A 23111-nucleotide genomic window follows, 5' to 3' on the forward strand; every position below is an offset into this window, starting at 1 on the left:
TCTTAAACATCAAGTTCTCAATATTAACTGCAAAGAAGTGTGACTTTATAGGGGTAGTTATATTTGGCTTATACAGACATATAAAATGAAAAACTCTGTTGTGGCAGCTCTTTGTCAGTATCTCACAGAACTTGTATCTGGAAGAAATCTCAGTAAATTACCATCTGGCTATAAAGTCTCACATGCTCTCAATCCTGGAGAGTGTTCTGCATCCCTACTTTACTGGAAGCAGGATTTCATCACCTGATTAGTCAGGCATTTCAGGCTGAGGGCTCCTTTCTCTTTTGTAACTTGTGCTGTGCCATCTCAGATCTCCTGCTTACAGTAACCACAAATGAAAAAATATGGGAAATAAAAACTTGGGAATTTGTATTTTCTCTTGCAAAAGACACTGAGAAATTATTTTTCCTCCTCCATTTGCAGCCATATTACTACCATGATGTGTTTTGATCTAATAGTTTTCCTATTTCTCAGGACATGATTACACCAGTGAAAAAAATAGTTTTGAAGCTTTTCAGTTAGGTACTGAAAAATACTATGGAGCTCTACTTGTAATTTGGCATGAAACACTACTAATATCATACATAATGTGGTAGGTGATGAAGGAAAACTTAAAAAAAAAGCCAGAGGGAGGCAATTCACTGACAAAGCAACTATTCAGTGTGGTTGAGAATAATATCCCTAGATTGCTTCAAATAGGTTGTATTATTCAGAAATAATTTAACTTCCATGGTGATACATGCCAACAATAAAAATGACATTCCATAGTTTCAGTTTCATATTTTTAGATGTAAAGCTCATTGTAGACACCTAGGCATGCACACAGTGAGCAGCTGTGCCTTCAGCATGCCATCTTAAATAATGTTAAATTTTTGTCCCTGGTTTGCTAGAGAAGTATCACCTGTGCACAAGCAGTGCAAGGCACTATCTACCAGACTGGACCAGTGTGCAACTTTGGCCAGAAAGGCTGTAATTCACAAGCATGTTAGATGGCAACCTATGTTCTGTTTGCCTAAATTAATATACCCTTGATGCAGTGTACATCACCATCTCTCCTTCTCCTAATGCTCTGATAATAGAGTTTTGTAACTTGTAAAAGGATTACTTCAATCCAATCAGCAGGTGCTGGGATCAGTGTGTGTCACACAAACACTTGCTAATCCCTTTTCTTACAGCTCCCAGCTGCCAAAGGTGTTCAATGAAATCCCAGTGAAATGGATGGATACAACCTGGCCTGGACTGACACAGGTTGTCATCTGTGGAAGAGATCTTGGAAAATACATTTGCTGCTAAGAATTGCTTCAACTGGAAAGGTGGAGGCAGGTATACTTTTAAAAAGAAATGCAGCTATGAAGTTAAACATTAAAAAAAAAAAAATGGAATGCTTAATTATGAAATATTTACTCTACCTGGCTCTCTAAATATAGCAGAAGATAAAGAAATTCACTCCACAAGGAATCCCTTCTTAAGGAATATCAGCTACTTAATGGTGTCTTCTAGGTCTTAAAATATAACCACCCTCATCTCCGCCTCCTTACCCCCTTTCTTGAAATCTAAATTATGCCTCTGAATTTTCACCTCTGCAATTACTTTGCTTTAAATAAACCTCCACAAAAAAGGGAAGATGATTGCCATAAAAGGAATATAATTTGCTCCCTTACAATCCCTGTATTTCTATAGCTCCTTCTTGTCCAACTGTCTGAAAGTGCTCACATTTCTCCTGCAGGGGAGGCAAGTTTCACTGCTGCTTCACAGGTGGGAAATGGAAGGGCTCAAACATTGAAATGAATTTCCCAGGGTCACAGAATATGCTCCTAAAACACTAATTTTTGCAGGAATATTCTTGACAGCTGATTTTTAACCCCGTGATCATGTTTATAGACATGGCTGAAAGGACACCTTAATGAATCCATATCTGAGAACATTTTTGTAATTACAAGTATACCAAATATTCTGACTGTGATGGAATTAGTACAGATTTTGGGTTGGGGATTTTGTTTAGAAGTACATGGTTTAAGTGTCTGGTGAGTAGATAAATTCATGCACATGCTGAATGCTGTTTATGCAAAGACATGCCAAGGTAAATAATATATATGTAAAAGACGAATTATCCAAAAGCACTTTCTAAAATTTCTGTACGTCTTATAGTAGATTTCACTACAAAAATCTTAAATAATAAATAGCCTTCACTAAAAGGAACAATATTACTTAAAAAAATTAAGGTCTAAACCTCTTAGCCAATTACTGCTATTTCACAGCATGGGATATGTTGTGACATTTTGTAAAACCAAAAATAAATCCAAAACAAGAAAAAACTCAGCCCAAACCTCCCCATTAAAGACAGCTCTGCAGTACAGGAACTGGCACCAAGGAGAGTGTCAGCTGAATTCATCAACTGAGACATTTTGGGAAGCATTTCTGGTAGCTTTGTTAAAATGTAAAAGCACAAGCATGTAAAAACTAGCTGGAAAACCGAACAAAAATATACAAATCAAGTCCTTTGGCTCTTTGTGATAAATATTGACACCCAACACCACTCTCACAGAAAACTGCTATTCTCTTCTTACACATTAAATCAATTTTTCTAATGATCCCTTCTCACTTCATTTTTTACTAATATTTTAACACCATACCAGAATCCAAGACATATTTGTGATTCATTTATACGTCTGTTGTGTGTCTGAAATGAAAACTTTAAAAATATATTACTGCACACTAATTACCTGGCTGAAAACACAAAACCAAATTTCCTGGCTTCGTCTCACAGCCCTGCTAACTCAATTAAGCATCTAAATTTGGGTTCTCCGTTGGATACTGTATTTTCAAATTTAGATTTTAATGAATTACAGTCTGTGTTTCTTTTCAGAGCACTTGTATAGTCATCTTCCTTTACTATATATATAAAAATTACCAAGAGATAAATAAAGAATTCTGAAAACATCATGTTTAAAAATAATCTTCTCTTCAAGCATGGTCAAGTTCTACAGAGATAATGAGACCAGTAAAACCCAGGCAACCATGACCAAGTATATCCAAGTGATACAGAACACGATGTGATTTATAGATAGTCTGGAAAAATATCACTATGTTAAACACTGGCCATCTTGAGGGCAGACAGGAAAATATTTCTTTTACAGATATAATACCCCTGCTAAAGCAAAGGGATAAGTACTTGCTTACTGCTACTCTTAAACTTGTGAATAGAAGTCAAAAAGGGCTTCTCCAGGAAAAAATAATAACTCATAAAGGAAAGCCCATCTGCTCTTCTGGGATTTTTTTTGGGTGGTGGGTCAAGGTAAGATATTGAACTGATAGAGTTTGTACCTAAACACACACAGAGGTTGTGGAAAATTGAGAACATGCAATATGAAATCCAAGAAGTCTTGCAATTCATGCTACACCCACAGCCTAGAGGCAGGCTATGCATATATGCACAAGTGACCACCAGGTTAGCTGGGAGAAAAAGCAGGAAAGGAACAGACTGGTAATCAGCCTTTTCCTTAGAAATCTCCTGTAACAGAGACCAGACACTTCCAACTCCACAAACAGTTTCAATGACCTCATCCTTGCACTAAGGACCATTTTGGAACCATGAAAATTCCATGTTTGCACACACAGAAGCAACACAATTGGCAATTCCATGGGAACTGCCAGTCCCACAGATGCAGAGCAAGCTCAGTACAACAGTAAAAACAAAGAGCTTGACTATAGAAGACAGCTCATAAAGCAGGTTGAATGAAAAACTGATTTTTTTAATGGTTGGACTTGATTTGGAGGTCTCTTTCAACCTAAATGATTTTATGACAGTAGGAAATGAAGAAATTATTTTTTCACAGAAGCCCTTTGAGGACTTAAAGAGACAACTGTGGGAGAAGACACTTCTGCCCTACCCCTTCCATGTCACACTCACAGTCATGTTGAAACAACATGCAGTAGGAGAATAAGCAATGCTGGCTGTGAGCAAGATGCAGCTGGCATCTGCCCAGCTCCCAAATCTGGAGGAAGTGTCCCATTTTTCAGGTAACCTTTTATCTATGCACCATGGGAATTCCAACTGATGCTGGCCTAGCTCAGTAATTCTCAAATATTTTTTTCATGAAAGCATTCAAAAGGGATTGTGAAGTGATGGTAGAAAGGCTTTAGAAGTGCATAAGCTGAAGACATCCTGCCTACTCCTGGGACTCTTGGGTTTCCATGGAAGCCAGTAAAGAATAACACTTTAAAGAAGTTTGAGGAACACTGGTCTAATCCACAGATGAAAACATTTGAAGTGACAGAGGGCAAAATAAGAACAAGGGAAAAACAATGTGAAAGAGGACAGAAGAAGAAGCCAAGAACATACTCTAGAGGTCAATAAAGAAGTGAAATGATGAAAGAAGACACTATACTGCAAAGGAAGAAAGTCAGAAAAACAAAAACTAGAACATAGATAAATGCTATGGGAAGAAGCAAATTTTGGTCATAACTGATAGGTCTCAACATTTCTTTGCATGCTGTTTCTTCTCCTTTGAACCTTTCCCTTCAACTGCTGAACAAGGAGAATAAATTGAGGGGGTGACAGCAGTAGTTTTGAGTAGACAGTAAAAGTACAACTGACTGTTAAACAGAAAGAAAAAGAACCTAAAATTTGGTGCATGTGCATGATTGCTAAGGATTTAGCAGATTGGCCTTGAAGAAAACTGTTATCAATTCAGAAGAAACTCAAAAAATGTGTGTAAGGCATCCTTTTCCACCATACTCTTATTTACTATAGACTGCACATCCTCAGTTTGGTTTTCACAAGCTTTTTCAATACGTATTTAATATCTTTCAGTCAGCTCTCCAAATATGGGATATTTTGCTCTTCAATAATAAGGTGAAAACTAAACTTGGCAGAATGAAATCTGACAAACCCAAGTCCAGAATTCCTATATACTTTCATGTCTTAAAAAAGAGCAATGAGTGACACAAAAGGACAAAAATATTATCCTTCAATACAATCCTTCTTCTGTTAAAGCCAGTAGGATGAGTTGTGAAAGCTCAGCACAGGGACACAAGGGAATGGGGATCTACTCCTGGCTCTGTTTCCAACCTTAAGGTTTGTCTTGGTCAAGATGCTTCCCTGTCAGTGCCTGAGTTTCCTGGACTAAAAAGACAGGATAATGATAGAGACCTTTTTAAAAAGAGCTTTGAATCTACTGATCAGAAGTAGTATATAAGCATTGCCTTATTATTATTTTGGTTATTAAAGCGAGTTGAAAGGATCCTGGTGACTTTAATCAACATTTCTTTTATCAGGCCCCAGAATCCTACCTGAAGGACAAAGTTTTTCAAAATTCAGTTATGAGGACACACATATGCTAAGTTGAAGGCTGGTGGATACCCTCAGATACCACAGAGTTTTTTTGATACTTGAACTTCTTTGTTCTTGAACTTCAAATGAATGAAAAAGCCATTTATGGAGTTCCAGAAGAAGTAGTGTATTGGGCACCATTAGTACATTTACTACAGCAACCATACACTACCGTGATGTTTTCAATCAAATTGGTCCAATGCAAACCAAGACACAAAAAGGTGAAAGGAGGCAATGAAAAATGAAGAAAGCACCTTTCTCAGGCAGGCATTACACACACACACACACCTGAGAAGCAGCAGGACACCCCGCTGCTGTGAGCCAGCACTGCCCTGGGCATCTTAGCTTGCTGTGGTTAATAAAGCCAACCCTTCCAGGTGCCTTCCCCAGCAGCAGATAAAGCAGTAGATAAACTGCTGCATCAGAAACACTCCTGCATTTAGAAAAGCTTTGGGTTTGGATTCTGCATTAGCTTCATCCTTGAAAAATTCCATCTTTTAAGTCCACCACAGCCTACCACACTGGCATGGTGGCTGTCTCTTCATGCCACAGTCTACAGGGTTTGTTATGATTCCTACAAGTTAAGAAGCACCCTTGATGCCTTTGGTCTAACACATAATTATAATACATACAAAACATGATTTTATATGAAAGTGCTTCACTGGGTATCATTACTGCATGCTATTTACCAACTGCTACTTTTAAGCTAAAACTCCTTTGGAATTGTCTGATGAATGACATGAATGCCCACTTTAGGACACGTCCTGCTGCAGAAGTACTCCCTCTGCAAGACTGCTCCAAGGAACCTTGTAGGACTTACAGATAAAAGGTTACTTCTGCAACCTGCAGTTTTTGGGGTGAGCCCAGTCAAGTTTCACGTGCTCCACACAGAGGTAAAGCTTGGAGTAATCTCATGGTAGAGCAGGTACATGAGGGTTTGTTGTGTTGATGGTACTTCTACACACAGTCCATCTACTCATGCAAATAATGTCTTAAAGCATTTAAATGATCTCTATCTATTCTACTGGTAAAATTTGTCACTGGCAAAGACATGTGACATCTTTTCCATTAGCTTTTCTCTGTAATGTGACACAGGCAGATTAAAAGGGTTCTTTAACATACATCTCCTCCAGTACTGATGTGTCTGAGATCACTGCAAATTAAATTTTATAAATTATCACTGCTGTGCTTTTCACCATTTATGTCACTATATATTCACAATTTCCTCATTCCAAGGAGCACAAACAGCCTTGTCAGCTTCACTTATACACTGCTGTAAGAGACAAAAATTGCCAATATTGCAAGGAAAAGTTTTAAAATTTAAAATGCTAAAAAATTTTCCATTAACACAGAAAAGTTGTATATATTGTATGTCTGCTCCCAAATATTTATCTATACCTATAGAGCATACTATTGCTGTTCATGGTATTTGTACACAAGCATGCATGTGGGTATGAAGCACCCACCACTGAAGAGTCATCTCAAGGCACATGATACTAAAACCAATATACAAACCCTAAAAATATACCAGTATTTAAAGGCATAAGAAGGCCTAAATAAACATGAAGTAACACTGTGTCATAAATATAACACCAAGATCTAGGGCCTGGTTCTGCCTGGGCTCCCACCCGCTAATCACTCGTCTGCAGACACAGCCGTGGGTGCAATTTCAGCTCTCAGATTTTCCTGCTGTAGCTTTTCTCCCCTTGTTATCTCAGTAGACATCTTCACTTTGGTGAGATGGATATTGAACTACCATCCTGCTACACATTCTAGGAATATGCACACAGCAAGCAGCTCGGCGTCAGCTCACACATGAACAGCCTTAGCTCCCATAAAATATTCATTCATTTAAAAAATATTTGCACCCTGCTGTCAAACTTAGACAAATTCATACTGAGCCTCAGAAAATAGCTGTTTTAATGGTAAATGATGTTCCAGAAACCTCTTTCAGGCTAAACACTCTCGTCAAAATTATTTTAATAAGAAAGATTAACAATTTCAACATTAGCTGCTAATCCCCTTTCATTTGAAACTGTGCTGATAAAATTCTTTGCTTGTCATTCAAATAGTAAGTAATAATTATAGATTTGGGGCCTCCATCTCTTGCTTCATTAATAGTAAATTGCATGGAAGTCTGAAGCATAAAGTCAGCTTTGATACATCTCAAAATGCAATTTCCATAGCTTTCCTTAGCTATGTACAATTAATTACAGAGTTAATAAGGGGAATATGTTAATGAAAGGGAAATTATTCACTCAGACCACCTGGTCTTATCAAATTTCTTTAATATGTTTCCTTCTTTCTGTGAATTTGCATGACAGCAAGAACACAAATCATGGTGTGCATTGCTAGTCCTTTAGTATTTTTATTTGCAACCAGCTAAAGTCCACTTAAATTAAATACAGAAAGAATGAAAGAAGTAGTCAGTAGTAAATAACTGACTGCATTTGTTTTCTCAAGTTCAGTACCTTTATAATTTTAAAATAAAATTGCTTAAACAGCTTTATAATTACCAGACTCTCTTCAATGCTGAAGCACAAATATAATGCATCCAAAAAGGAGACATTGTCATCTTTTATTTTCCTTAAAGAAATGTGCTGCATGTGCACATATTTAATAAAAGATGTACAGAAATGTGCTTCAATTCACTGCAGTCTGACAGCTACTAGAGCTTAGTTGCTATGTGCAGTGGAGTTTTTGGATGTTCAGGGGAATATTTTAGTTACTACAAACAGCCCAGTCAGAAGGTGGCAAACCTTCACATAAATCATCTTAAAAATAACACAGTTGTGATACATAGTCAGAGAAATATTTTTTAAAGATGGGTCAAGTCCAGAAACCAACCATCTTTAACAAAGCTCAATGGATTTACTACTGACCAGACAGAGGACAAAAACATTTGAGGACCTGGACATCAACCCTCATAATCATTCCAGGAAGAAAAAGGCCAGAGAATAATTCCTAGAGCAATGGCAGGTTGTGTTTGGAGGAGGTGATGCTTGTGGGCAGTTTATCACCCCTCCCTCCTATTCTTAGTTCAATGCAAAGGTCCAACATACAACAAGAGGCAGCTCATAATTCTCCCTTGCTATGAATAGGGTTTTCTTGGCCAGCTTGGCAACCTAAAGCAGCATTAGCTCATGAGTTTAGGAGAAGAGGATAAGGGAGACATGACAGCATTGAGGGAGAGCTGCCAACAAAAAAAAAAAAAAAAACAAAAAAACAAAAAAACAAAAAAAAAAAAAAAGTAAGCTATTACTCTGGTCTGAAACAAAAGGACAGTTACATAAAGGAGACAAACTCAGTAAAATTATGTCTTTTATAAAGACATACTGGGGGGTAAGGATGTAATATTTGAGGGTGGAATACTTTACCTGGTTTTGACCACAAAGTAAACCAGTCCTCTTTTATTGAACAGCAAATACGATGTCATCCACTTCCAAGCAAACTTCACAGATTATTTTAATGTTTATCTCCTTATTTAAAAATATTTCCACAGCTGCGTCGTGGGTGCATATGCAAAATTTGATCATCACAGGAGCATTCTGTCTGTGTCCTACACATCAAATTTTCCAAATACCACCCAAATTCTGTTACCTTACTCAGAAAACACTGCCAAATTATGGTCTAATCCCAGAAGGAGTTACAGAAAGCAAAGTACAAGTTTTTTTAATCTTACCCTGAAGAACTTTGTTGAATCAGACTTTGTTGAATCAGTGGAGGGATTGAACTGTCTTCATAACAAATAACCAGGTCATGTTCAATAACTTTTGCTGGCATGGCCCACACAAAGAGAAAGAGCTCTCCAAAATATCAATGGGAGTTCTTCTGGGCATCCTAAACTGCAACTGGCACAGCAGTGCAAAAACACAGTGCCAATATTATGTCTCTTTGGAACTTATGAAGCAAGTCCCACTTTCACCCTGAACTCTTACATATTTTGAGGAGCTCTGAAGCTGGAGTCCCATTTACCACATGTCATTTGATCTTAGCAGTGTGCCATGTCTAGCAACCCATGTGAGTAATTTCTTTACCCCACAGTGAGTCAAAACTCTCCACCTGCTCCTATCTGAACTCTGCCACCAGCTCAGAAATACTCTGTAACATACATTATCATCTTGAGTCTCCTGCCTGAGAAGTCTTCCTGAATTGCCCTCTTTCTAGTATCCTTCTAAACAGGCATTTCCACCTGCTAAATCCAAAATATGATTAACTGCTGTATCTGCTACAATGAGTTATCAAGGATTTAATGCATGATGTGAGCGTGCACAACAGGAAAAATACTGCAAGAGCACTTCATCACTGAGGATGCATTTGGAGCCAAAAGAAAAGATCTCCCAGATAAATACTCATCTCCAGGAGACCCCACAGTTCATGAGACTCTCAGAAGCAGCTGAGTATCCAGTAAGATTCCTTGTCTTCAACCTGATCTATCAAAACTCAGATAATTTTCATTAAATCCCCATCTATTGCTACTTGCTACAGTTGATACTTGTCTTGCCTTGACATTACCTGGATGTCCTCTGGAAATGCAAGAAAGCTGGGTGAAACAGAAAAAAGTCCAGATAGCCACCAAGATTTGTTTCAGCCAAGAAAATGATCCTTTCTTTTTACTTGCTGCACACAGTTGCATAACCTAGTTTTGTGTCACACATTTCTCCCAATGTAACACTTTTAAAATCAGTAATCTAGAATATTAAGAGAAATGCTTTCTTCATCTTTCTACTAAAAGCCTTAGGGAATGATGTAAGTTGGATAAAAGTGTTCAACCAAAGCAGCTTAAACAAAGCTGGAATAAACACTTTACAGTCAAATGACAGAGTAAGACATAGCCACAGAAATTTGGTGAGTTATTTCTAATCATGAATACATTAGGGGAAGACAACTGGCATGGAAGAATTTAGGGAAAAAAAGGTTTTGAAATCAATTTCATACCATGTTCAAGAGGAATGTTTTTCTCGATTTGCAATTGTCATTATTTCCTAAGGCCCATTCAACAAAATTAATATAGAAAATGGGAGGCAACTTATTATGAAACAAATAAAATGGAAGAATCAAAGGGTAACGTGTTCATGAATATTTTTTCTGAGTTTTATTGATATAATCTATGTAGTACATACATCCATTTATTAGATTTATGGCTCTATTAGTAGAGCTGTTTCCATATGCCACGAGATTTTTTTCACTTTGCAGCTTTCCTTTGCTCCTGTATCTCAAGTCCCAGCTTTAAACAAACACAGGCAAATGTTTCAAAACAACTTAAACATTTAGGGAGGGAAAAAAAATATGTAAAAAGAAGGGATAAACACTATATGAGCAGAAGATCTTTCAGGAGGCAGCCAGCTCTGCTTGTCCCTAAAAGCATGACAGCTCAGGGAGAGATGGGTAAAGATTTTCCCATCCACAGTGTTTATATCTTTTTGGGATATTGGCTATCCTGTCACAGAGTAACATAATTTATAACAGCCCTTTCCCTTGTGACTCCTCCTGTCCAACTGTTCATGATGAAATGGCCTTTAGGGCCAAAGCTTTCTTGGGACTTAATTTTGTGAGACTTCTACAACTATTTATACTGGCACAGCTGAAAGGTAAGTTGGGATTTAGATCCACTTAGCACATGTGTAAGGAGTTCATGCTTTTAGCTTAACTTTGCCACCGACTTTTTTTCCCTTCCCATGTGAGGGAGGATTTTTTTCTTCATTTTCTCAGTGGCAAGCTTTTTTTAAACAGGGTATTTATATTCTTGAGATGCATGAAGAGGTATTAATGCTGGTAGAAGGAGATGGTGGGAAAAAGAAAAAAAAAAATTAGACTCCATTTAATAATCAAACAAATGATTGTGACAAAGCCCTTGTTTTTCATACTGCACTCCTCACCTTTGTCCCTGCCAGCATTAATCACCTCTGCAGCATCTGTGTCCCCAGGCAGTGCACTGCATGCTGCTTCACTCAGGAGATGCTCAGTGTGTGTATGGATTAAGGTCAAGGTGGAAAGTACACCTGCTTCTAGCTCAGTGCTAGCTGTCCTTACATGCTGGAGCTTCTCTCTTCATTTAGAGAAGTGTGTTTAGATGCCTTTTGCTCCCAGTGTTATTGCAGCTTTAGGGATAAAATGAAGGAATTTCAGCAAGATGTAGTACAGGATCTAGCAAATCCCATTTCTTGTTGCAATGTGTCTTCAGTCACTCAGTTCTACACTCTTCCATATTCAATTAAAAAGAATCTATAGCTGCTACCCCATAGAGCTTATCTAAAAAAGAATTCACTTCAAAAAATGAGAGTGAGGGGGAAATTGCTAAGAAACCATCAAAAAGTTACTATTCAGAGAGTACAGGATACCAATAGCATCAAAAACCCCCAGGTTCAATCTCGGAAACTATTCTCTCCCTGTAACCCTTCCCAGTCCAACAGCAATCCTGTCAGTGATTCAGCATCAAAATTAAGTGGATGCAAAATTCAGCACCTGGGGTTTGCCTGTTTCAGCAGCAGCAGGCCCCCACCCCATGTCCCCAGCTAAGATTGTGTCACCTTCTGGGACACAGGCTGTCCCAGGACTTTGACAGAAAGCTCTCTTATGAGGCCATCCTTCACTTCTCTGTGGTGAATGTCCTCCTGGTTTTACAGGCATATTGCCAAAGACAAGGGGATTAAGCAGACTTATGTCTCTTAGATAAAAGGCCATAGATTTCAGGCTCTAGTTCATCTGTTCCCATCACCTCATTCAGCCCAAATATGAAACTTCTCCCTCTGAAAAGTACATCATCACAAACAATCACATATTATTATTACTTCCAATACATAAAGCAGTTTCATACCCTCTGGCAGAGGACGCCTAAGACTTCAGCTTGCAAAAAGTACTGAAAAAGACCTTTTTTAAATTCACACTTTCTGAAATTCTAATTTATGTATAATGCTCCAAATTTTGCACATCTGTCTTTACAAGGAAAAAACCTGCAAAACACAGAAAATCGTGCAAAACACAGAAAATCACTTCTGCTTCTGCAAATATCCTCTCTTATATGGAATTCAGATGACAACCTCATAATGTTATCACCAAAATCATACATTCTCTTCTTGCAGTACTCTTCTTCATTTAAAACCTCATAAAAGATTATTTGTTTTAACCAAAAAAAGCATGGTAATACATGAAGCAGGTGTAGGATCCAATCCACCTCGGTGCTGAGCTTGTGCTACAGCACAAACAAAAGAGACTCCTTCATGTAAGCTGCAAACATCAAGGTCTCCTAATTCTCAGGAGACCTTCAGAGCCACCTACTCACTTCATCAAGGGGGAATTTATGGACTCAAGTCAACACCAACACTTCATTAAATGCCTAAAATATAGGAGCCCCAGTTAGGGAGACTAAATCTCTCCTGATCACTTTTAAACTCCCTCTGGTTTTCTTGCTGGACTACAAAAGGAATTGTTGCCCTTTATTAGAACTTCTCTTGTCAGCTGCAATATAGACATACACATGAGAATAAACTGGGTGGAAATTTAAGTTCCTCTTCTTTCCCTTGTAGTGACCTTCTGAATGATGCTTTCTTGCAAAACCAGTGGTGACCAAAATGAGAGCACACATCCTGAGCTGCTGCTCATGCTGAAACCAGCCAGTCAGTGCCACAACCATGACTGCATTAAACATGCTCCTCTAATTACACTTCCCAAAGTGCTTGGATTTTTTAGAAAGCCAGAATCAAAATGTGCCATATGCGCCACCCTCCTGTTAGAAATGTGATGAAAAAGACAGTGAAAAGGAAAAAAAAAAAACCTCTGAATGTTGTTATCACTGTCCTTCTGGGCCTCCTGAGCCCTCCCTGCTTCCTCCTGCCAACAGCTCAAACCACCTCACGCTGCTGGCAGCAGTGCAGAGGCATTGCCTGGCTGCACAGGGAAGTGGCAGAAATGCAGGATTTTTCCCTTTGAAGGCTGGTTTCAGTCTAAGTGAGGAGACTCAAGGTGTGCAGAAACCAGGAACCTTCCACATCCAGAGAGCTTGGAAGATTCCTGCTTTCTGCACCTTTGAGCACTATAAACAATGGGCTAACAAGTGGGAAGTCCTCCAAGAAAACAGTACCTGTGGCCAACAAAGCTCCAACAAAGCCCAAGCTGAGATGACTTAGATATGACTGCAGGTATGACTGATAGCATTTTCCAGCAAATTCAACAGCTTTATAGAAGTATTTCTGACCAATGCTACCCCTGAACAAGATTACACGAAGTCATTCAGCAGTCACACACTTCTAAGCTATTTTCATTAAAGTTTTATTCTGTTCATGAATCAAAAGAAATTATTTCCTGCTGCCACTTTACACAGTAATCCATTGTTTTATTTTCTCTAGGGAGATCCCGGCACCTATAAGCAATAAGGACTGAGGAGCCTTAGCTCAGCTAACTACCCCTTCACTGCACATTGTGGAGCTCAAAAACACATTTGCAGACTTATAAGCCCATTTACCCTGCAAACCAGAGGGTATTTGCCATTCTTACTAGGCCCCTTGCTAATATTTGTCATGGCTTTTTTGGGCACTGAGATATTTTTCAAAGAAAATATCTAAAATTTTAAAAGGAAAAGGATTGCGTCAGAGGGAAATTAGAGGAACTGAAAAATGTCTTTTATTAAATGGTATAAAAGTTGCAAACTGTCTCCTCACTCTCCTCCACTTGTATCTGCAAGGCAAAGAGAGGAAGAGTTCACCTCTGGTGAGCTGCTTCTGTTGCTGCAGTCCAACAAGCCACAGCATGTCCAGAAGGAGAGAAATTCAGGTAAATAAGGCATTACAGAGCTGTGCATTTATTTTTGAGCAGAACATAAACTGGGTCAGCTCTCTGGTTTCATTGTGACCCACAGTGACACAAAACATGAGCATTTCTGATCAAGCCCAATCATCTGCTTCTGAGCTGTAGCTGAGGGATGCTGATCCTTCCATGTAAACCTAACACAGCTTTGCCTTCAGCAAATCTTGTATTTATGGTTTAACTGCTTCCTTAAGTAAACATTCCACTGCCTGCCTGACCCTCCTATTAGGCTTGCCCTGATAGCAAAGCTAAATGCATATTTTGATGCTAACACATATTTTCTCCCTAATTGTATCATCTGAGTCCATTAAGAACAATTTCCCCCCATCCTGTATGTCACAGCACATAGGCAGACTCCCCTGAATCACTGATTTTTGTTTGCTCAGGTTAGACTTAACAAATTAACTGGTTTTACTCTTTCTGTGTGTCTTGCACTCTTCAAACCCTAGAGCATTTCTTTACCCTTCTTTGAACTCTCACCAGTAAGATACATCTGCTGTTAGACAGTTAACACATGTATGAGTTCACCCAGGGTTAAACAGGATTGACTGAATTATGGACACTGAACACCAAAACAGTGATCTTGACCACTTTGACTATTTTTAGAAGTTTATTTACTGTCATATGAAGACAATTCCTTCTTGCAATTTTGCAGACAATTTGCAGAGCCAGAGTAAGTGGTACCCCTAAGTAACTTTCTCTCCTTTAAGCATGATTTTGAGATGGTTTTTTATGTTCCCAATAATATCACTGAAAATGATTTTGCTCAATTTGAAGGAATTGAAACTGTTTGCAAATGTTAAATGAATATTTCCATCTACACAGGAAATCTTGCTCTAATTTCCATGCAAATATATTGCCTAGATATTTTTGAACCTTTTTTTGCCTCAAAATTTGTATTTATTTTGAGATTGGGCAACTGGAAATGTTTGGCGTTCCCAATCCTCCTCCCCCCCAGCCCCCAAGTATTTTACTTAACTATGAAAGGAAATCAAGTGAAGTTTAATTACAATTTGGCAATAGTGGAACAGTCAAAACTGTAACAAATGGTTTTCTGTCATGGGAACAACCCTTTCAAGCTGCACTTGTCTACCGGATATTACCATAATAATTAATTAATTACTTTTGGAGGGGGATGGCAGCAATGTATTTACCCAGGATCATAAACTCTGAGGAAGCATCTGGTTTAAAATCCTACCCTGCTTTTGCTCAGTTTTATAGCTGACTTGATCAAGGCTGAAGGAGGTCAGTAACTTGGCTGAGGTCAAATTTGGTTTTTGGGTTTTGCCTGCCTTCATTCCTTTCACCATTATGTGAGGTTGGCTTGTAAGAACTTGAAAAATACCTCAGAAGATAGTACCTTCAAATATAAGTCCAGAAAAAGGAAGAAGTTTAAAAATTATGACCCAAAACTATGGCATGATGGAGAGAAGTTTCCAAAAACATGGCAAACTATCAACTGGAAAGGATGCTTACTTAAGGTAAAAGAGAAGTCAAATATACAAGCAAAATAACACAACTTTTGGTCAAATTCTTCACCACAACCTAATTTCTACTCAGATAATGTCAATGCACTCTAGAGAGACAGTAAATACTTAAAGAAAGATGAAAATAAGGCACAAAAGCTGGAGGATTACTCTACAGCTCTCCCAGCAGGACAGAAACAAGCTGCACCAGTCCTAACCACTGGACTCTGACTCTTACACACAAAAATCTCTTAATGTGTCCATCTTCTGCACTGATATTGGTCTCAAGCTGTGCCTGGAAGTAACCCAAGATTTCCAACATAGACTCCATCAATAGAATATATTTGGATCATTTCAAACACGAGAAATCCAGCTTGGAAGAAATTCATCCAAGGACAAAACAAAAAAATCCAGGCAAGGCTCAAAATTCAGATCCCTTTTCTAAGGGTGACAGAAATAAATTGCTCCATATCACTAATCTTCTCTTGCCTTCTCAGCTCAGATACCTCCACACACTGGAAACACATGAGAAAAAGCAGTGAGCTGATCAGAAATTTGGCAGCTTTCTTCAGTTGTCCAAGCTGAGCTAAACATAAATTAACAGGACAAGAGAACACCACAGGGCTTTTTTTTCTTAAAAGCAAGAATGCAAACAATTCATATGTTCATGTTAAAAGAATGTTCCCAAGAGAAGAAAAACAAAAATATAATGAAAAAAAAAAAGAAATAAAAATGCCTGTTTTAATTATATAAAGTTAAGATTACCAATGAAGCTCAGGAATATTTTCCACCTGTGAAAACACATCTTCCCTGTCATTTAAAGCTCTCTCTTTCCAAAAGCTGAGCAGGTGCCTGGAATTCTGTCGCAATTTCTGGTGCCACGAAGACAGAAGTGCCTTACCAGGATCATGTGACCGGTGGAGATGTCCATGTTGGACTGGACTGGCTCCTCACACCAGGATGAGGTGCTGCTGCGGGCCGAGGGGCTGGGGATGGGCCCATCACTGAACTGGGAGGAGACGCTGTTGATTCGGGAGGAGTGCAGGGGCTCCGGGCGGTCAGAGCTCTTCACGGCCATGCGCTGCCGGCATAGCTCCTGGAGAGAGAGAGAGAGAGAGGAGGAACAACCCACAGTTAAGAGTAATTACAGGATAGAGTCTACTAAAGACATATGATTTACAACAGGTTTCCAGGGCTGGAAGTGTTTCCCCCCTCACTGCAGTAATTTTTGGTGGCTGTCTGTTCCGTTAAGCACGGCTACAAAGGGATGCTCAATGAAATTACTGCATGATCACTACCCTAACCTTTCAAAAGTGCAATTATGACTGCATGCACATCTCCATATAGATAACCAAAAATCATATTTTGGAGCTTGACTCCTCTAGCAGATATATATTTTTTTCTCCCCCACATTCTGCAAAGCCACTTTGGAACCACACAACCTCCTGAAGTTAATGGGGTTGCACGGGAGTAATTGAGAGCACTGCTTGGCCCTGGATATGCAAACTCAGCAAGCTCAAGGCAACTGAATTGATGTGCTCTCCTATGTAAATCCTTGTTGATAGATGCCTCATTTCTCTTCATTAAAGTAGCAAACTCGCAACACTTCCTCCCTGATGTGGGGCAGAGAGGATGAAGAATGACATTAACGAAGAATAAAAGCAGAAATCTGTCATTGTATTGTTTAAGCAGCTTTGGCGAAGAAAGAAAATTCAAGCTATCACACACACTAATGCAAGTCATGTTGAAACACCAAAATAGATAGCACTGGGAATACGTATTTTCAGTTGCTCTCATGCATAGAATTCGTGCAAATATACAGAATTCTGGTTAGGTAGCAGAAAATCCTGCTGGTAAAACCAACTCCTGATAGTATAAAATTCTGGTTCTTATAGGATGAGCAGACCCACAGTCACACTGTCATGTTGTAACACTGTTAGAATCCACTGTGGTGGTGAGATCACAGATATTGTAATAAAATGATCATTTTTAACATATGACTACTGTCCATGAGGGGTCCTTGGCTGCAAGGCCCCTTGGCAAGTCTATAGGATGTGGCCAAATTGCACACACAGTGTGGGTACACATTTGTCTCAGATTACTCATTCTGCACAGATGAGTACTAAGAGCTCAATCTTTTGCCTCAGGCTAACAAAATAATACAGGCTGAAAAATTCATACCATTGGAATGCCATGGCTTCTGTTTTCTTATTCATTGATAATTTAGTTGCAGCCCAAGTGCCATCAGGAGGATGATCTGAAAACCATTATTTATCATCTGCAATAAAATCTTCTTTTCAGACAGAAGTTTGAAATATAACTTAAGACTATGTCTGGGGCTTTTTATAACCTTGCAAACTCTAGGACACTGAAGGGAGATCCTAATCCATGCAGCAGAAAGCATTCAAACAAACTCCCTGAAACCATTGTATAGAGTCTCCTCCTGTCACCACATGACAATGATGACAACGATTAAAGACCCCTTAAAATATTCTTTTCTACCAAAACTTCTGTCTTACTTGCCATTAGAGATGCTTATGTGGATTTTTACTATTTGATAGTATTTAATACAGTATGTATATACATAGATACATACATGTATGCATACATGTAAAAATTAAGATACACTGAGATGAAATTTGTATCATTTATAGTCAGGATATATTTCACTGTCTATTAAAAAATACAGTCACCAGAAGGTTGGGAAGCAGAAATTGCTAATTCTATGTGGTGTCAGTTGCTGGAATAACTGTACAGAAGACTGTCACAAGTGAAACTGCTACCTGACTCCCTTATTGCATTTTTGTATATTTATTGATTTTGTCTAGGCCATGAAAGAGTTTTTCTAATTTTTACCAAAAGTAAGGGTTTTCCACACTTGAGTAGTATCTATTCTGTCCTTTGGTACTTTTTAGCTTCCTACTAACCTTAACATGAAAAATATTAGAAAAAAAAATTAAACTTCAAAAATACATTGAATTGTGTCATGTATATGGCTGTTAGGTCAGTTAAACTATCAGTATTAAACCCAAGACTTTTTAATAAAGGAAAAAATGTCATTGTATCTCTTATTTTTAAATATAGGAACAAAGAAAAAACCTCTTTTTCTCCTTTTCTCAGGAGGATCACACACTTTATAAGAAAGGCTAGCAATAGTCCTCAATGTCTATTACTAACCTCAGAATGACCCTGCAGTAGTGTAATTTCAAATCCTTGCTTTTAGCAGATTTTGGGAAAAAGTATAACAGAGTGGAAGCTTTTTAGACAGAAAAATAAATATACAAAAAACCAAAAAGCTGCTCAGATGTTTAGACATCAGCCATTCCTAGAGGGAATTGTTTATTGGACTAAGCAAAAATATAATAAGTAAAGGTATAAAAAAAAAGAAGTCTATCACATAACTGCTAGAAAGATCTGTCTTCTGGCTAGCATGCCATGTGGTGTTGATATGAATTTATTATATTCTAATAGACATCCTGCCACTTGACTCACCCCAACTCTGTGCTAACAATAGCATTTGTACTCAAACAGGATCTTTGTTTTTAAGTTGATCTGTTCCTGCTGTTCATATCCTGCCTCAAGTCATAATCCTCTGCTTTTACAAGTGGTTGCTGTGGAAAGGATTATAGACCTCTGTTAACAAAAAAGAATTGAGATCAAGCGATCTCTAAGAAATTAATGTACCATTTTTACATGAATTATAATGACAAAAGAAACAATATTATAGACAATTGGTTCTGGAACAGATTAACCTCTAACCAAAAGATTTTTTGGACAAAAAGTATTTAATATGTTACTAAGAAATGTTGTTTTATAATGAAGTTTAACATGTTCATGGTCCTTGTGGAAGAAGGTGAAGTTGAGAATCATAACAAATTTAAATATGTTTTAAAAAATGTACTTTATCTCAAATATTAACATATTTCTTTCCTGACATATATAGAACCAAAACAATAATTCCCAGAACTGCTGTAACTGTCAAATACCTCTAACAAAGCAACCACATCGCTGCACTCTGCTGTAAAAAATGTTTAATGTAAACAGGAAGGTCAAATCATAGCTGAAGCAAAAACGCCCCTGAATTTCTTGATTGGAGTCTTAAATCTCCATGACAATGGGTTTTCCCCTGCTGTAAACAGAAGTTTTTGGATTGAATTTATTTCCAGATCAGTCTGACAGCCCTCAACAGCTCTTCCTTCCCCCTCTTCCAGCCAGCCCAGCCCTGGCTGAGGAACCTGACCCATCCCCACACACACATCAGCCACCTCAGCACCGCTACAGCTTCTGCTTCTCCAAAGCCACCTCTGTGCCTCCCAGCCATTCCAGCTCCCACTTGGGTTTCTAGGCTGGAACTGCAGGGATAACATGTTCAAGGCCACCACAGGTAAAAGCTTTGATGCACGAGGTGTTTTGGGGAGCCACATGGGCTCCTCCAGGACATACGGACAAGGGACATCCAGCTCAAAGCAGGGAAATGTCTTTATGTGGAAGTTGGCCTTGAGATGGGTCATCAGTGTTCCCCCCTACATTGGGAATAGTGGGGTCTCACAGTGTGGGGTGTTTCACATCATCCCATGGCACTTACTGAGCCCTGTGGATGGTTCAGACCCTTGTAAGTACAATATCTGTCACCTGTGCACTTCTCTGCATGCTCAGCTATGCTCTGCCTTCCTCTCCAAAATATTTACTCTCACAAGCATTTTGCAAATCAGCCATTTACCAAACCACAACTAGAATTCAAACTTGACTAAAATGTCAAAGCTTCATACTGTGAGAATGACACAAACTGTATTTCTGTATTGTCTCAGCCATTAAAAATATTTTCTAAGAATGAATTCAATTTACTGCTGCATTTCTATATTTAGCAGAGTGGCTGAGGCTATTTCTGCCATGCTGAGACTCAGTAATGTCTAGCCATTGTTTGTGTATAGTTTGAGTGCCATTCTTCATTTAAAAACATCATTTACACCTAAAAAAGCAACCATAATGCATACAGTGAAAGATGAAGAAACGATCCTCCTGACCTTCAGGCTATGATCTAATGGATGGGTTGGACATAAACATTTATTTAAAAGGTAATTTGAAGTTTATGACATTATTTCCCATCACATGGGAATTGCTATCATACTGAGGCAGTTACTCTGTTTTTTATTTCCCAGCATTTATTATCAAACTTATATGGCGGTCACATGCAGTATATAATGGAGAAGTAATATCTCTGCATGACAAAAACTGCCATAACCAAGATAAATATTCTGTAAATAATGTTGAGTTAAATGAGTTCAAAGTACTGCACCATGATCATCTGCAGTGAGCTTTTTATTTGACACACAATTGATAACCTTAAACAAACCATAAACAGTATTTTGGAAACCCCTCAATCCTCTTCACAATGAGGTTCTAAAATATTCCTAATACTTGGCTGTCCACACAGAGACAGGGAGAAGCATGAAGTGCAACTGTTTCCTCAGGTACAAATAGATTTTTGAATCCATACACTCCACTTGTGAATGAACCATCTGCAGCATAAATGTAGCTCATCCACATTTAAAGAAGGGTATTAAGAGACTTGTTTCACTACCTTAATTGACAAAAACTGAGAGCCAGTGTTGCCACCATGTTTTGTTAGGTGGGTCTCTGAACCTGAAGAGGTAAGAAACTCTCCTCTCCAACAAGGAGGCATCAAGTCTGTTCAGAAATGAAGCCCGCAGGTACCTGTCCAGGCTGGTCTGGAGATGTGACTTGCTTACCAGTAGAAGTGTTAGGCCCTGTCACCAGCCAGTGACAGGAGCTGCCACTTCTCCCACGTGGCTTTGTGATGCTCAGCAGCCATTGGTGTCACAGAAGGGCCAGGCAGCAAAAGGGATTATCTGTTTATCTGTCATCTACTGGAAAATCCACTTAAGGAAATTGGAAAATCCATTGAAGCTACACAGTTTACTGAAATGTTTGGTTTTAGAGAGAAATATATGTATATGCCCTGGAAAGGATTATGAGTACAGGTAACCATAGAACTAAAACCAGATGTAACTGAGGCTAATGGGTAATATTGAATCTTTTCTCTTGATTTACTTGCAAAAATGGAATTTGAGAACCTCAGGTGACAGTGCAGGCAGGAGAGCTGACTGGAGCATCCCAGTTAAGACATGGCCAACGTTCACCTGAGCTCTGCAGTCATCAAACACGAGCAATTCCACCTCAAAGCTGCCTCCAGAGAGGATGCTGCAAATACTTAATGTAAATTCTCTAAGCAATACCTTTAGGTATTCCAAGTCCAGCCAGTGATGATGGCACATGAATCATTCTCTTCTAGCTGGTACCAGGAGCATGACAAATGTTCAGTCCAAAGCAAACAAAAATAGCTTTGTATATGAAACACTGCTCTTCTTTCCCAGCCACTGTCACCTCAGATCTGACTAACAGGAGATCTGGGATCTGAGGGAAATGTCAACTTTTCAGTTTATTTAGAAAAAGAAACATAATTTCATTACTATATATTAATGAAAATAGATTTTGTAACTGATCCCAAAATTTGCACCAAACCAGGAAACAGGTTTCCACACTTTATAGAATTTTTTGTTTAGCAAATTAAAATAGAAACCACTTGAGTTAGTCCAGAAACAAGTGTGGCAAAATTATTCTAGAATTAGCAAAATATAAGAGAGAATAAAGCTTTCCATGGATAATTATTAAGAAAATGCAGAGACACTAAACAAAGAAATTACTGTTTATTAAAAGTGATAGCTGAGTGTACACCAAACCCTTCCAACCTGACCTGACTAATATTCTATCAATCAAGAAACAAATCTGCTTAAGCAGGCATGATCACAAGAACACTGTGTTAATTTTTTTGTGAAACGAACATATTTTGCAGATATTTTAAATTAAAATGCTGACACTTAATGCTAAATTATTCAAGACTACACCTTTTAATAAAATGTATAATGAAGATTAAGAATATATGTAATCTATATGCTAGGTATGGACGAGTAAGACCTTTGGAATGCCTTTTTTTTCCTCCCCCCTCAGCTTTAATACATTTAATTCAACAGAAGTCTCATTCTCCTTTTCAGGAGGTATTATTCACAGGATGAGCTGAGGTCTGCACATACAGCCTGGGTTTCACTGTTCTGCAATAGATGCAGTCATAACACAATAAGATTTAAAAAATGAAAAAAGAAGATAAGCTCTTTTTTTTAACAAATGGATCTAGGACTACAAACATCATTATTCTCTAACTGAATTTGCTTAGTGTTACTACAGGATGAAGCTAAAGTCATTGGGCTGCCTTTGTTTTGGTCTTGCATACTTGATAAGCTTTCAGGTGTTATAAATTTAACTTTAACTTATTTATTGTATTTGTAGCTTTGGGGATAATTACAGCTTTATTACCATTTATTTTTGAGTTATTGAAACATACTTTCAAGATTTAGCTTGATTTTAACATACTTTTTGTCCAGGAATGAAAGAGCTGCTTACATACATGGAATATTTGCATGTTTATTTTCTAT

General features: G+C 38.3%; 1 protein-coding gene across 1 annotated transcript in view; it reads right to left on the reverse strand.

The window, feature by feature from the left end:
* The window catches only part of PTPRN2 (protein tyrosine phosphatase receptor type N2), a 635649-nt gene that overhangs the window by 69160 nt on the left and 543378 nt on the right, over positions 1 to 23111 (reverse strand). Inside the window, exon 14 of the mRNA XM_077191900.1 lies at positions 16502 to 16696. Within this exon, the coding sequence (XP_077048015.1) occupies positions 16502 to 16696 (195 nt within the window). The remainder of the gene's footprint in view (positions 1 to 16501; positions 16697 to 23111) is intronic.

This window comes from Agelaius phoeniceus, chromosome 1 (genome assembly GCF_051311805.1).
Source record: "Agelaius phoeniceus isolate bAgePho1 chromosome 1, bAgePho1.hap1, whole genome shotgun sequence".
NCBI lineage: Eukaryota > Metazoa > Chordata > Aves > Passeriformes > Icteridae > Agelaius > Agelaius phoeniceus.